Genomic DNA, 14,368 nt, shown 5'->3' with positions numbered 1-14,368 from the left:
ATGTAGGCCTACTGACATGGATGTAGGCCTACTGACATGGATGGATGTAGGCCTACTGACACCGTACTGACACCGTATTAAAAAGGATACAAGTCAAAAACTAAAAGAAAACAGAAGAGGAATGAACAGTGAATGACCCCCAGGCCCCCACAGATGACCGGTAGTTCATTAATGCTTTGAGAGCGGGGTCCAGTTTTCGTGTGTGTGTGTGTATGTGTGTGTGAAGCTGTATTGTAGCCGTCACAACCCTTGATTTGGGATGTTCCACTGCTTAAAAGCGGGGAGAGAGAGAGAGAGAGAGAGAGAGAGCGCTTGTTGAAGAGAAGCAAATAGAAGTTAAAGGTGGTTAAACAAAAACAGAAGATGTATATTTAAAAAAAAAGAAGAAATCCATCAAGATTGTTTTCTGTTCTTTTCTGATGTCAAGCTTCACAGTCAAGTGCTTAATGTAGTGATTGACAGTTCTGAATAATCATAACCCCCCCCCCCCCCCCCCACCCCACCCCCAACAAAAAAAAAAGAAAGAAAACAAAGAAAATAAAATTAAAACAAAAAAAGAAAGACAAATAATCATGACTCGGGAAGAACCTCTTGCAACTCAGGGGGAAAAAAAAGGGTGTATTTGTATAATGGATTTTTAGAAAGACCCTGAGAGCGAGATATTTATATATATATATATATTTATAATATGATAGATAGAAACGGAAACTGAGAACATTTTTTTTAAAGTAAAACAACAAATCATCCATAATTGAACAAATCAGGTTAACATGCAGAAGAAATTATAACCTAACCTAAAAACCACCCTTTAACTGAACACAATAGATTTTCACAGTTTTTATACGCATTTATATATACATACATATATATGAAATATATATATATATACACATATATACCGTATATATATATATATATACATATGTATATATGATATATATATATATATATCATATATGAAAAACATTACCGAAAAACAAAACAAATAAAATCATGTCTAAGCCAAACTAACAACGAAACAAATAGACCCAACCACAGTCCGTTTAATATCAACTCATATACAGGTGATCTATAATAAAGCTTTTTTTTCTCTCCGATTCAGATATTGATTATTATCATCATTATTATTATTGCTAAGTCCTGCTTTCCGCCCGACCTGATAAGACGGGCCAGTTTAGTCTGCACAACATCAGAGGAGAAACGCAACAACAATGGTCGCCCTCCGTCTGCAGCAAATACATCAGTAATACATGGCTTCTCCTCAAGTCATCATAGAAACTAACTTGACACACGCACGTACGTAGGAACACACACACACACACACACACACACACACACACACACACACACACTCAAGTGCATATGCACGCCTGGGATCCAAATAAATACATTTAAAAACAGTTCATGTGCATTCCAATGGAACTCCAGTATTCATATGGCCGCACACACACACACACACACACACACACACACACACACACACACACACACACACACTGTACATAAACACATAAACTAAGGGAAGGGGGGGGGGGACAAAGATACGTGAAAAAGGAGAAGCTCATAGTCTAGTGTGCGAGTTCTTGCATTTAGCATCTCCTGCTGTGCCTTAACCATTTAAACCCCACGTACGATATTCTTGGTTGCCTGGAGTCGCCCAGGGCTCTGTATGTGCAAGGCCTTCCTCCTCCTTTATTTCCTCTCCACGCCAAATACCTTCGCCTGAAAATAGGCGATCTATAATACGTAATAATCTCGAAGAAAAACGTTTGCCTATCATTAACGGAAGGGGGACACTATAGGGTTCACGTGGTTAAGCCCAGTTCACGCTTTGGCGAAAAAGAAACAGAATGTCTTTTAATTCTGCCGTTATTACAGTATATGGCGAGAGAGAGGGGGGGAGGGGGGTGACCACAAGGGGTCCGCCACCACAAGCTGCTTAGATGGGGCATCATTTATAAAAACCTCTGAACTCTCTTGTTATGCCTCCTCCTCCTCCTCCTCTGTTTGAATCCCTCAGCTCTCGGATATAATAATACTACCGCATTAAGAAAAAAAAAAAAAGAACACTCTTTCACGTAGTCTCTCTCTCTCTCTCTCTCTCTGTCCTGATTGTGCTGCGATGTGCTGTAGTAGTTAAGTTAGTTAGTTAGTAGTAAGTAATAATAATAGTACAAGTAGTTTGGGGTTGGGTTAGTGCCACTAACGTGCCTGTAGCCGACGGTCAGCAAAATGAGTTTCGACACATCTTCCTCTATCTGTCCACTGCACGCAGTGCACTGTCAAGTGTTACAAATGGAGACATTAGGATGTTATTGTGTGGACTCCGCGACTGTCCGTCCGTCCGTCCGTCTGTCTGTCTGTCTGTCTGTCTGTCTGTCTGTCTGTCTGTCTGTCTGTCTGTCTGTCTTTGTCGTCTGTCTTTGTCGTCTGTCCAATGCTGTACAGTTTTGTCGTGAGCTGCTGAGGTTTGTTTTGTTTTGTTTATTGAGGTTTCTTGACGTAGAAAAAAAAAGAAAAAACGAGGAAAAAAAAGAAAAAGTGGAAGGAAATTATACAAGAAACAAAGGACTGCATTAACAAATGCACTGGTTCTGACGCCATCGTTGATAGGTGCCCCCCACCCCCCCCCCACCCCCTTTAAAGGTCAAAGGTTCTGATTAGGGAGGTTGGTTTGGGGTGGGGTGGGGTGGGGGGAGCAGGGTGATGCAGTTCAAGTAGACCACTAATAATGGAGAAAAAAAAAAGAAAACTGCCTAAAAGATTATGAACTGCAACATTAATAGTGTTCAACTCCCCTCATCCATCCATCCATCCAATCCCAAACATGAACCTGATATAGGGGAGGGGAAAGCGTCCAATTAAGGCTTTGGACCAGAACCCAGAGTGCCGGGCCAAACACGTCAGTTCAGAGTCAACTAACTAACCATGTTACGAACCCAGGAAGGTCCAATAAGGAACCGTGCTAGTTGTAGAGGGGAAAATGAGTGGAAACGCTAGCTTCCCGTTTTTGGCCTTACAAGAGAACCGGGCCAAGGAACCAGGCTACCCTGGGCCAAGGAACCAGGCTACCCTGGGCCAAGGAACCAGGCTACCCTGGGCCCTGGTTGGCCCAAGGTCGCATCTAGCATCATCGTTTCTCTAAAACGTTTTAATGTCAAGGTCACGCCCATAACCCTGAGAGTTCCATTCGTACACTCTCAAGTAGGGGGTTACAGACATGATGGACGGGGTCCATTTGGAACCCTCTTCTTAAGCAACCACAAGGGGGTCCCGGGACCCCACTTCGAGAACAACCATAGTCCATAGCCCAGGTTAGCCTGCTTGGTCATGCAGTGTTGTCCGTGGTTCAGGTTACAGGGTTGGAAGACACTTGGGGAGGACATTATGTAGACCTGGTCATCGACCTCCGTGTGTGTGAGCTGGTCTGAAATCAGCTCTTATCGCAGACCTTGGAGCGGTACAGGTACACTGGAGGTGTCAAGCTGAACCCGGGTCGGACGTTAGCAACGTGTGTTTGGTTAACACTTTTCAGAGGCCCTTGAATGAAGCTTAACACTAAGGGGGGGGCGACGGTGAGAGAGAAGAGCGCTGGGGGAGTTGGACCACATACACGCGTGCACACATTCACTCACACAGAAAAAAAAGTAGGTTTGTTCAGGTAAAAATACACAAAGGTTTCCCCCTCCCTTCACCTGAATCCCATTAATGATGCTCTCACTCAACCGCGCACACACAGACACACACACACACACACACACACGTACACACAGACACACACACGCCTCATGGCCAACAAAGACAGGGACTCAACCGAGAATGACTATGAATAAGAAATCACTAACTAACACACACACACACACACACACACACACACAAACAACTCTTAGAGCCGAGCAAATATTGCCCATATCAGTCTATGGCAAGAGAGAGGGACATATGGATGGGATGAGCAGATGTGTATACTGTAGCATGGTGATGCATAAAGAAAGAACAGAAGACCACAAAACCATAAACCGCTACTGTGTACATCCATCCTTTGAATAGTCTGTTTTCACAGGGAGAGGTTGGGTGTGATGATGTGTTGACAATTTGTCAAAGGTCTGCCCTTGTGTGTTCTCAACGTACAAAAACACAAAAAAAAACACTTCAGTCCATCAAATACAGACAGCAGTAGACCAGGCAGGCGTCACCTAGAGACTCCCGTTTTGGCCGTGCAGGCGAAGACTCGAAAGAATCGAATGAGATGCCAAAAGATCCATCGGTCTGTCCGTTCCACTCGTCCCGATTCGGACAGGGGTCTGTTTTTTTTTTCCAGTTATGAAAAAGGCTTCCTCAGTTTGTTCCAGGAGTAGATGGTTTTGCTGTTCGAGAATCACCACCACCAGCCAAACACAGCTGGTAAATTAAGTCTAGCCACGTTTGGCAGACAAGACGGCTTTCGTTTCTCTTCTAATCTAAAAAGACTCCAAACTGTGGGCTGGTGAGACAGAAAGAGGCCGGTTCATGTCCAGAAATACCCAGAGCCCACGGTGGCTAATGGACAACTAAACTAATGTTTAGCGTCTTGCTCAGTTTTCGCAACTCGAACCCTCAACAGAATTTGTTTATCTGGTTGGAGCCCAATTATGGTTTAAATACAGAAAAATAAATCTAGACACAGACAGTATGTCCCACCCTGTCTGTCTGTCTGTCTGTCTGTCCGCCTAACTTGATCACAAAATTTCTTAGAAATCGGAGTCAATATATAAATCATCAAGTCATTCATTTATTGCTGAAAGATAGAGATTCCCCGCATGAAAAAATAATGATGCAAATCACTGCCATCATCATAAAAAGCTATAAAAATTAGATCCATCTTGTGAAACGATGTAGGTAAAGACATCAAAAACAAAAAAAAGACATCTCATAGAAGGAGAAGCTAGTAGTAAGGCACTTTTATTAGAAAACGTTTTCATCTTCTTTGTTGAATCAAAGTCATCAGCTTTTGGAGGCTTTTGTATTCATTTTTGCTTCATCCTCATCGTCGTCTGCTGTCTTTTATTTATCTTATGGCACTAAAGGTGACATTGGTTTAGATCCAGTGGAGAACAGGGGGGGCTCCTCCTCCCTTCACTCCACCCCCACCAGAGGGGGCTCTCCACCGGGCAGAATGTGCTCCAACGTGGGGGGCTGGGCGTGGACCTCCAGCAGCCCCTGGATGAAGCCCTCCGTGGGGCCAGAGGCCAGCGGAGCCTGTCCCGGGCCCTCCGTGGGGCCAGAGGCCAGCGGAGCCTGTCCCGGGCTGGAGGACGAGTGGGAAGGTGAGGACGACGAGGGCTCTTTGGATGCCGAGGGTCCGGCGGCCGTGGCGTCGCCGCCGCCGCCGCCGCCTGGCCGTTCGCCAGGAGTCTCGGTCGCCGTTGCTTTGTGGGAAGCGGCGTGGCTCTCCGTCGGTGTCGCGGGCTCTGCCGGAACGTCGGAGAGGCGTTCCGGAGGACTCTCCGAGCCGAACGAGGAACCCTCGGGCGTCGACTCGGACCCAGGTCCCGAGGCGCCGCCGCCCACCTCCGCTGCGGAGCATTCCGGACCGGCGGCCTCCACAGGACCGGAACCAGACGGACCGGCGGCCTCCACAGGACCGGAACCAGACGGACCGGCAGCCTCCACAGGACCGGAACCAGACGACGGCTGCGATCGGTCAACTGAAGGCTGGGGCTTATTGCTCGTTACCGCTTCTTCACTGGACTCCTGTTTGATTTGGTCCTCCTCCTCTTCCTCCTCCTCATCCAGCTCCTTGCCTTCTTCTCCACCTCCTCCTCCTCCTCCTTCGCTCTCGTCCCCTGAGGGGGGGCAGGTGGAGGTGGGGGTGCAGGAGAGGTCTCCGTCCTCGCTGCCGCCGTCGTCGTGGCAGCCGATGGAGGACGGGGCGGAGGAGGAGGCGCCCGGGTCCCCTCGGGGCTTCAGGTGGATCCTCTGGTGACGCACCAGGCTGTGCTTCAGAGTGAAGGTCCGCTCGCATGTCTGGCACTGGTACGGACGCTCGCCTGTACAGGACAACACACAGTTACATGTCTGGCACTGGTACGGACGCTCGCCTGCAGGAAAACACACGATTACATGTCTGGCACTGGTACGGACGCTCGCCTAAACCAGGAAAACACACGATTACATGTCTGGCACTGGTACGACAATAGTAAAAAAAAAACAATTTCCCACGTGAACACAATCAGCGCCGACACACACATACAGTATATTGCTGATGATCGCTCGCTTCATATTTTGAACGAGAGACATGTTGAAGTGTGAACTGAACTGTGTGTGTGTGTTCGCGCCTTACCAGTGTGTGAGCGCATGTGTCGGGTCAGATCCTGCATGGACCAGAACCGCTTGCCGCACACGTTGCAGATCTTCTTCCTCTTGTCCACACGGCTGTCTCCGCCCTCGCCTCCCTCCTCCTCCTTCTTTGGTTCCGATGCTCCTCCCTCCTCGTCGCTCCTCTCTTTGTCCATGTCCATCTCCTCCTCCTCCTCCTCTTCCTCCTCCTCCTCCTCGTCCCCCGACTCCCCGCTCTCCCCTCCCTCGCTCTCCCCTCGCCTCGCCTCTCTCTCCGTGATCTCTCTCTCCTGCTCCTCCACTTTGTTCTCCTGGTCCTTCGACGCTGCGTTCCTCTCTTCCGCTCTCACGCTCACCTCCTCCTCCTCCTCCTTGACGCCCGCGGCTGGCGATGTCGTTGCCGCGGCGGGCGACGGCAGCAGCAGCAGCGCGGGCACCGCCGCCGTCTCCTCGCTCAGGTGCGCCCTCTCGTGGCGAGCCAGGGTGGTGGCGTAGCGGAAGCTCTTCTTGCACACGCGGCACACGTGTCTGTACTCGGGCGCAGGCTTCGTGCCGCCGCCGGGGGTGGAGGTGAGAGGCTTCTTCTTCTCCTCCGCCGCCGCCGCCGGGGGGGGCGGGGGAGGAAGGGCCGAGGAGGAGGCGTGGAGCGGTCGCTGGTCGGCGGTGGAGCAGGCGGGCGCTGGGGTGGAGGAGGAGAAGGTGAAGGAGGAGGTGAAATCGATGAGCTTGCTGGCGAAGTTGAGGTCCAGGCTCTTGTTGCTCTGAGAGTCCTCGTCGTCCTCGTCAGCCTCCATCTAAGAGATTCACAATTTAGGCATTGAAACGATTTAAACATCTAAACACACATCAGATGCATTTAAACAAGGTACACACAGAGAGCAGACAGCGCCTCGCATTGTGAGCTTGTATCTGCCATTTGTTTGGTTCGCGGGGCAAACGTCGAATGTCAGCTTTGGGTCTCGAGCTAAAAGGTTTGGGAACCACTTGGTCTCTAAACAATATACTACCCATTTTTTGAGGGGCTCCTATGTCCAACTTCTAGTGTATGTGCCAACACAAACCTTGTCCTACACACACAAACATGCAATCCCATTGACATTGAATGAATGGACAATTTTGAGTGTCAACACAAAACATTGCGTGGAATAAAAAACACATAAAAAGAACACGTATCCACTGGATGTGATGAATGAATAATAGTTCAGTATGGACTACAGGAAACGCGCTTCACCTTGCAGTTGTTCTGTGGCGGCCGAGCTGCTTTGTTCTCTGCCAGGTGGTCCATGTTCCCTGACGAGTCTGTTCCCGACTCATCGGTGAAGCTGGGAGCAGGACTGGGTCCTACAAGCACAACAAACACACACGTTGACACGTTTATTCAACATGACCTGTGGCGTTTTGCATTCTTCTTATTTATCAGTCCCCCTTCATATGATGTTTGTGTACTTTCATATCTTGTTCTGAATATGTGACGTGAATATGGGTCTTTCTGTTTTTTTAGTGCACTGAAACAAAATTGAATCTTGAATCTTGACCACATGGTCCCTGACATCGCGCATTTGTGACCTGGAACATTTTCAGATGGGGGTCCCAGGGCTTAAAGCCCCAAAATAAATCCCAAGACTGAAACAGTTTGTTTTTTGACAATCTGCACTGATCTCATTAAAAATCCGTCCCCAGGACTGAGAACTTTAAGCCCCTGTATTTAAGACCAAATACAGATAATTCTGTGGATCCTGAGGTTTGAGTACCAGTGCACCACGGAGCTTGTAGGTCTGCTATTTTTTGAAAAATCGAAGACACTTTTAGAATCTGATCTCAGGTCAGAATGGGTTAATAATGAAACTGTCAGGATGTAATAGGACATTTTTTTAGAATCTGATCTCAGGTCAGTGACACAACTCTCCACTGACCTTGGCTGCGCCTGGAGCCGGGGCTCGACCGGGTGACTCGGCCGCCGCCATGCGACGCCCGGGGCAGGTCTGAGGAAGACGCGGCCCGGAGTTGGTCTGGAGTGGATCTGGACTCTGTGGCCGAACCGCTCAGGTCCACGGCCTCTGGGGTAGTCTGCTCCGTGTCTGACTGGCTGTCTGTGACACGCAAAACACCACACACACACCGGTCAGGTACAGCACAGCAGTGGGTCAATGCTTTAAAACACCACACACACCGGTCAGGTACAGCACAGCAGTGGGTCAATGCTTTAAAACACCACACACACACCGGTCAGGTACAGCACAGCAGTGGGTCAATGCTTTTCATACGTTTATACTAGGGTGAATGATGGTACAGCACAGCAGTGGGTCAATGCTTTTCATACGTTTATACTAGGGGGTGAATGATGTTTTTAAACAGAATGGCATGCACACACATCATGCATGAAGTGAGTTTAATGTCGTTTAATGCAATCAGACAGGACTTTTCTGTTTGGATGTACGGGCTGTCAAGGCTAGAAAGAGTGTCAAAAACTACTTTCTGGCCTTGACAGGCCCTTACATCCAAACAGAAAAGTTGTATTTGATTGCATTAAACAACATTAAACGACATTAAACTCACTTTGCCACTCGATTTGCCATTCACTTTATGATCTACAAGCATGTGCGCACGCACACACACACACACACACACACACCCACCCACACGCACACACACACAACCACCCACACGCACGCACACACACCTCCGCTGTCATGAGATCCCTCGTCTCCGTCCTTCTTCAGGGAGCCGTTGCGTCTCATGGAGCGGTTTGTAACCCCGTGCTTCCTCAGCAGGTGGCGCTCACAGTTGGACTTGGTGGAGAAGAAGGCATCGCAGTTAGGACAGGGGAACGGCTTCTGACCTGTGGGGAGAGAGAGAGAGAGACAGAGAGAGAGAGAGAGAGAGAGAGAGAGAGAGAGAGAGAGAGAGGGGGAGAGAGGGGGAGAGAGAGAGAGAGAGAGAGAGAGAGAGGGGGAGAGAGAGAGAGGGGGGGAGAGAGAGAGAGAGAGAGAGGGGGACGGAGAGAGAGAGAGAGAGAGAGAGAGGGGGGGGGTGGTTACAATTTACTATTGAGCATGATCCAGGGTGGCTTACATTAAAGGACCACTTCACCACTTGTCAACCTATCTTCATATAATAGGTCCTTACTAATAATCATGAAAAAAATGGCATGATATTTTTCTACTCTGGTCTGTGTCTCATAGGAGGGCTGTGGGCAGTTTAGAAACCGTCTTCCAGTGACATCATCATTAGGCAACTTTTCAGGACTAGAAAGCCTGCCGTTTGTATTAGCTTGTATTCCCCCCCATCGATAATGTCACTGGAAGACTGAACTGCCCACAGCCCTCCTATGAGACACAGACAGAGTAGAAAAGAATTGCACAATTGTTTCATGATTATTAGTGAGGACCTAATTATATGAAGATAGGTTGAAAAGTGGTGAAGTGGTCCTTTAAGCATGGTGAACACACACATCAAACGTACATTGATTGAGGCCCCTTTTCCACCAAAATATCTTTTTGGTTCCGTTCTAGATTCTTGGAACCGTTGGTGCTTCAACGGAAACCCGGCAGACATTTCTGGGGTTCCAGGTAAACCGTGCGTGCGTGTGTGCGTGTGTGTGTGTGTGTGTGTGTCTGTGTGTGTGCGTGCATGTTCTCGCGTGTGGCAATTTGGTGCATTTATATAGCGCTTTTATCCAAAGCCAATAGATTGTGCATTACATTCACCCATTCACACACACACACACACACACACACACACACACACACTCACTCAGACACCGATGGCGGACGAAACCATGCACGGGAGCGCCAACCTGCTCAACGAGGGGCTTCAGAGTATCGCTCAAGGACGCTAAACTCTGCGGGGAGAGCTCGGGATCGAACTGAGAACCTCACGGTTTCCGTCCGGGGCAGTTCTATACCGGCCCACTCTACACCCCGTGAGCCACTGCTGCCCAATATAATATAATATAATATAATGTGTGTGCTCGTATGTGTGTGTGTGTGTGTGTGTGTGTGTGTGTGTGTGTGTGTGTGTGTGTGCGTGCGTGCGTGCGTGTGTGTGTGTTCTCACCAGTGTGCGTCAGCATGTGCCTCTGCAGCGAGCTGGCCCAGGGGAAGACTCGGGGACAGAAGGGACAGGTCATTTTCTGCACAGAGTTGGAGTACGCGTTCTTCTTGCCTTTGGACTGAGGCGCCAACGTGGTGGGCTTACCCTCCTCCCCATGAGTCCCCCCCGACTCTTCTACGCCTCTGTCGTGTCTGTCGGGGTCTGGAATGGCACGGCACGGACACACACACACACACACACACACACACACACTGTCAGAGCACTGGCGCTGTGGGGTCTATGGGTGTCTGTGTGGATGTGTAGCTATGTCTGCATCTATCTCTAAATCAATCTTTTGACCTATTTATGCACAAGTCCATTCCTCTAGTCATAAGTTAAGTAAGCCTTGCAGAGCCCATATAGAGGCCCATAGGGGGCAGGAGCCTATCTCCTGTTTCTGTAGCAATGAGGCCCATAGGGGGCAGGAGCCTATCTCCTGTTTCTGTAGCCATGAGGCCCATAGGGGCAGGAGCCTATCTCCTGTTTCTGTAGCCATGAGGCCCATAGGGGGCAGGAGCCTATCTCCTGTTTGTGTAGCCATGAGGCCCATAGGGGCAGGAGCCTATCTCCTGTTTGTTTCTGTAGCCATGAGGCCCATAGGGGCAGGAGCCTATCTCATGTTTCTGTAGCCATGAGGCCCATAGGGCAGGAGCCTATCTCCTGTTTCGGCAGCTTGATGTACAAGTACACCCCCTGGACATGACGCTAGTATGTCGCAGGGACTTATACCCCCAATCCAACCCTTGATGCTGAGTGCCAAGCAGGGAGGCACTGGGTCCCATTTTTCAGAGTTTGGTATGACCCGGGCCGGGGATAGAACCTCCCAGTCTCAGGGCGGACACTCAACCCACAAGGCCACGGAGCTGGTTCCTCTACTCATACCGTCTCCTCACTTCCAATTCAGCATGCATCGTCCCCGTCTACAGTATCTGTCCATCTATAGCGCTCTACCATCCGTCTATCTCTCTCTCTCTCTCTCTCTCTCTCTCTCTCTCTCTAAAGGCTCATACATAGTCTGGATTATCGGTGGTGGGGTGACCACCGAACTACAACATGACGTCACTGAGGTGACCACCAAACTACAACATGACGTCACTGAGCCGCGGTGAAGAGCCAACCACCGCCACCGCTCCAGCCCCTTCTCTCTGTTTTTACTCACCACCGCTCAACGTTATTTCGCGGTGGTCAGCGGTGGTCAGCTCACCACCGAAAATCCAGACTATGAATGAATAGGCCTTCACTTCTCTTTGGTTGCCAGGTCAGCGGGTCCCGGTCTGGAGGTACGGTAGGTGGTGAACTTACTTCTCTTGGTTGCCAGGTCTGCGGCTCCGGTCTGGAGGTACAGTTAGGTGGTGAACTTACTTCTCTTGGTTGCCAGGTCTGCGGCTCCCGTCTGGAGGTAGGTGCTGAACTTGTTGGCGTCGGTGGTCGCCAGCATCCTCTCCACGCTGGCGAACTCTCCGCTGGACTCCAGGTCGATTCCACTCCCCGTGTTGTGGTTGGCCACGGCCGCCTTCTCCTTGGCGGCCCTCGCCCTCTTCCTGGAGCGCTTTCTGTTTGAGCCGACGGAGGTGGGATGGTTATTTCAGACAGGCCCGTCTCTGACCACCATGTTTTATAGGTAATACATGATATAACAAGAACTTCTATGTGTGGAGCGTCGCAGTCCCGCCCCCCTTTCGTGACGACGCCAGGCCGAGGAAATAATTACTTGCGCAAGCAGAGCGCGCAAGTAATAATTTCGCCCGGTCTCTTCAATGTGACAGCCGTCAACCACTTTTCTGTGTAAGCAAATCTGTGCCTGGTTTGCTGGGACCAGATTACACAGATGACCATTTCTCTTACGTCATCATTGAGAGCTAGTCATACATATACACACCATGTACTCTGGTCCCAGCTCTCAACGATGACGTAAGAAAAATGGTCATCTGTGTAATCTGGTCCCAGCCAAACCAGGCACAGATTTGCATACTCAAAAAAATGGACGGCTGTCAATGCATTTTCTTTCTCATAGACATTTCAAAAAGTATTTATTTAAAGACCTTTTAAGCGTCGTGCGAAGCCAACTCGAGTCGTGACAAACACAATATTTTGGAGCAAACAAATAATTACAAGAAAAGAAAAACAACAAAAAAAAAGTGTTGTAACCTGCGGTATTTTTCTACTTTCTAATTATTTGTTCGGCCCAAAACATTGTGTTGGTTGTCATGGTTTGTCACGACAAGAGTTGGCTTTGTCCGCGGCGTAAATGTCTTTAACCCATTTTGGGGTTATGTTATGCTTCAGCTATTGAAAAATAGCTAAAGCTGACCTACGAGCTTGTAGATCAGCTGTTTTTGAAAAGTCGAAGAACGACTGACATATAGACAGTTTTCATTTTTCTGAAAACTGCCAGGATGTAGAAGACATTTTTAGAATCTGATCTCAGGTCAAAATGGGTTAAATAAGTACTTTCTGAAAAGTCTATGAGGAAAATGAACAGGGATTTCTTTTCCCGGGTCTCTATAGGGCGCCTTTCTTATGGAATGTAGCTCTGCTTTATAATTCCGAGAGACACATACGGGTATTTCTCGAACTTCTAGTCGATTACAATATAGACACGCCACACATAATCTGAAGACATTCATTCATGTTCTAATGAATGGAACCCACTCAACCCACCTGGCAGGTCTCTTCGCAGTGCTCTCAGTCTGGATCTCTGAGCTGGCCACGGTGGGACCGGCCGCGTCCGGGACAGCCGAGTCCGCCTGGGAGGAAGTGAGCCCTCCCTGGGCCTTCCCGTCCAGCGAGCCGGCCTCTCTCTTCAGCAGCTCCGGAGCTCCGGAGACCGAGTGGATGATCTGAGCGATGGAGGCCAGGGGAGGCAGCTCCTTCAGCGAGGAGGAGGACAGGGACGAGGAGGAGGAGCAGGAGGAGGAGACGATGGAGGAGGAGGAGGCTGCGGAGGCCGAGGAGGAGGAGACGGGTTTAGGGAGCAGCGGCTTGAGCCTCAGGGCTCGGGCGGGGTTGTTGAGGCCAGAGAGGCACGCTGGCGTGGAGGAGGTGGAGGTGGATGCGGGGGGAAGCTGGTAGCAGCCGGGCTGAGGGTGTGGGTGCAGTGGGGGCAGGATGGGGGCGTTCCTCTCCTCCACCTGCAGGACTTTAGTCAAACCCAGGCTGTGATTATGTTGTTGTTGTTGCTGTTGTTGTGGTGGTGGTGGTTGTTGTGGTGGTGGTGGTGGTTGTTTTTGTGGTGGTTGTGGTGTTGGTGGTGGTGTTTCAGTGCTGATGGCACTCCCCGGCTCCTTCTTTATCTCCCTCTCCCCGCTCCCCATCATCTTTACCTTAACCTCCCTCTCCCCGCTCCCCACCGTGGGTCCCGCCGCCTCCCTCCTCTGCCTCTTGCTGGGGATGGACAGGTCTATGGGCTGGTCCGGGTCCAGCAGGCACTGGAACCCCGGATCGGAGAGCTCCTCCACTTTGACCCCGGGCAGCAAGGCGCCCTGCCCCCCTCCCCCTCCTCCTCCTCCTCCCACCCTCCGGCCCTTGGCGGAGAAGTCCAGCGGCTGGTCGAGTTCGTCCGCCGCGGAGTAGAGCTGCAGGCTCTCCTCCGCCGCGGAGTAGAGCTGGCTCTCCTCCACCTTGATGTGGTGGTGGTGGTGGTGACGGAGGAGGCTCAGACCGTTCGCCAGCGGCAGGCCGGCCGGGCCGGAGCGAGCCGAGGTCGCCGAGGCCACAGGGGTGACGACGGCGGCGGTGGCGGTAGCCACGGTGATGGCGGCGGGGGCGGAGCCAGCAGGGGCGGTGCCAGCAGTGGTGGCGGCCGGCAGCAGTGTGGCGATGTGCTCCTCGATCTCCTTCTCCTGGACCTCGGGGTGCTGCTTCAGCAGGTGGTGGATGCAGTTGCGCTTGGCGAGGAAGGCCGCGCCGCAGCGCCGGCACTCGAAGGGCTTCCTCTGGCAGCCGTTGTGCGTGCGCAGGT

At 50.5% G+C, this 14,368-nt stretch overlaps 1 protein-coding gene across 1 annotated transcript in view; it reads right to left on the bottom strand.

Annotated features, from left to right (window-relative positions):
- Positions 1–513: 513 nt before the first annotated feature.
- LOC308336040 (ras-responsive element-binding protein 1-like) overlaps positions 514–14,368 on the bottom strand; it is a 40,963-nt gene continuing 27,108 nt past the window's right edge. Inside the window, 8 exon segments of the mRNA XM_080793284.1 lie at positions 514–6,026; positions 6,320–7,109; positions 7,547–7,656; positions 8,229–8,405; positions 8,996–9,154; positions 10,372–10,569; positions 11,770–11,960; positions 13,069–14,368. The exon segment at positions 13,069–14,368 is cut by the window's right edge and continues 846 nt beyond it. Of these exon segments, the coding sequence (XP_080649410.1) occupies positions 5,113–6,026; positions 6,320–7,109; positions 7,547–7,656; positions 8,229–8,405; positions 8,996–9,154; positions 10,372–10,569; positions 11,770–11,960; positions 13,069–14,368 (3,839 nt within the window). The 3' untranslated portion in view covers positions 514–5,112.

The sequence above is a fragment of the Protomyctophum bolini genome (assembly GCF_963924005.1).
Source record: "Protomyctophum bolini genome assembly, chromosome: 21".
Classification (NCBI taxonomy): Eukaryota; Metazoa; Chordata; class Actinopteri; order Myctophiformes; family Myctophidae; genus Protomyctophum; species Protomyctophum bolini.
The sequence above is the reverse complement of the archived record's forward strand: the minus strand, read 5'-3'. Positions and strand labels throughout refer to the sequence as shown.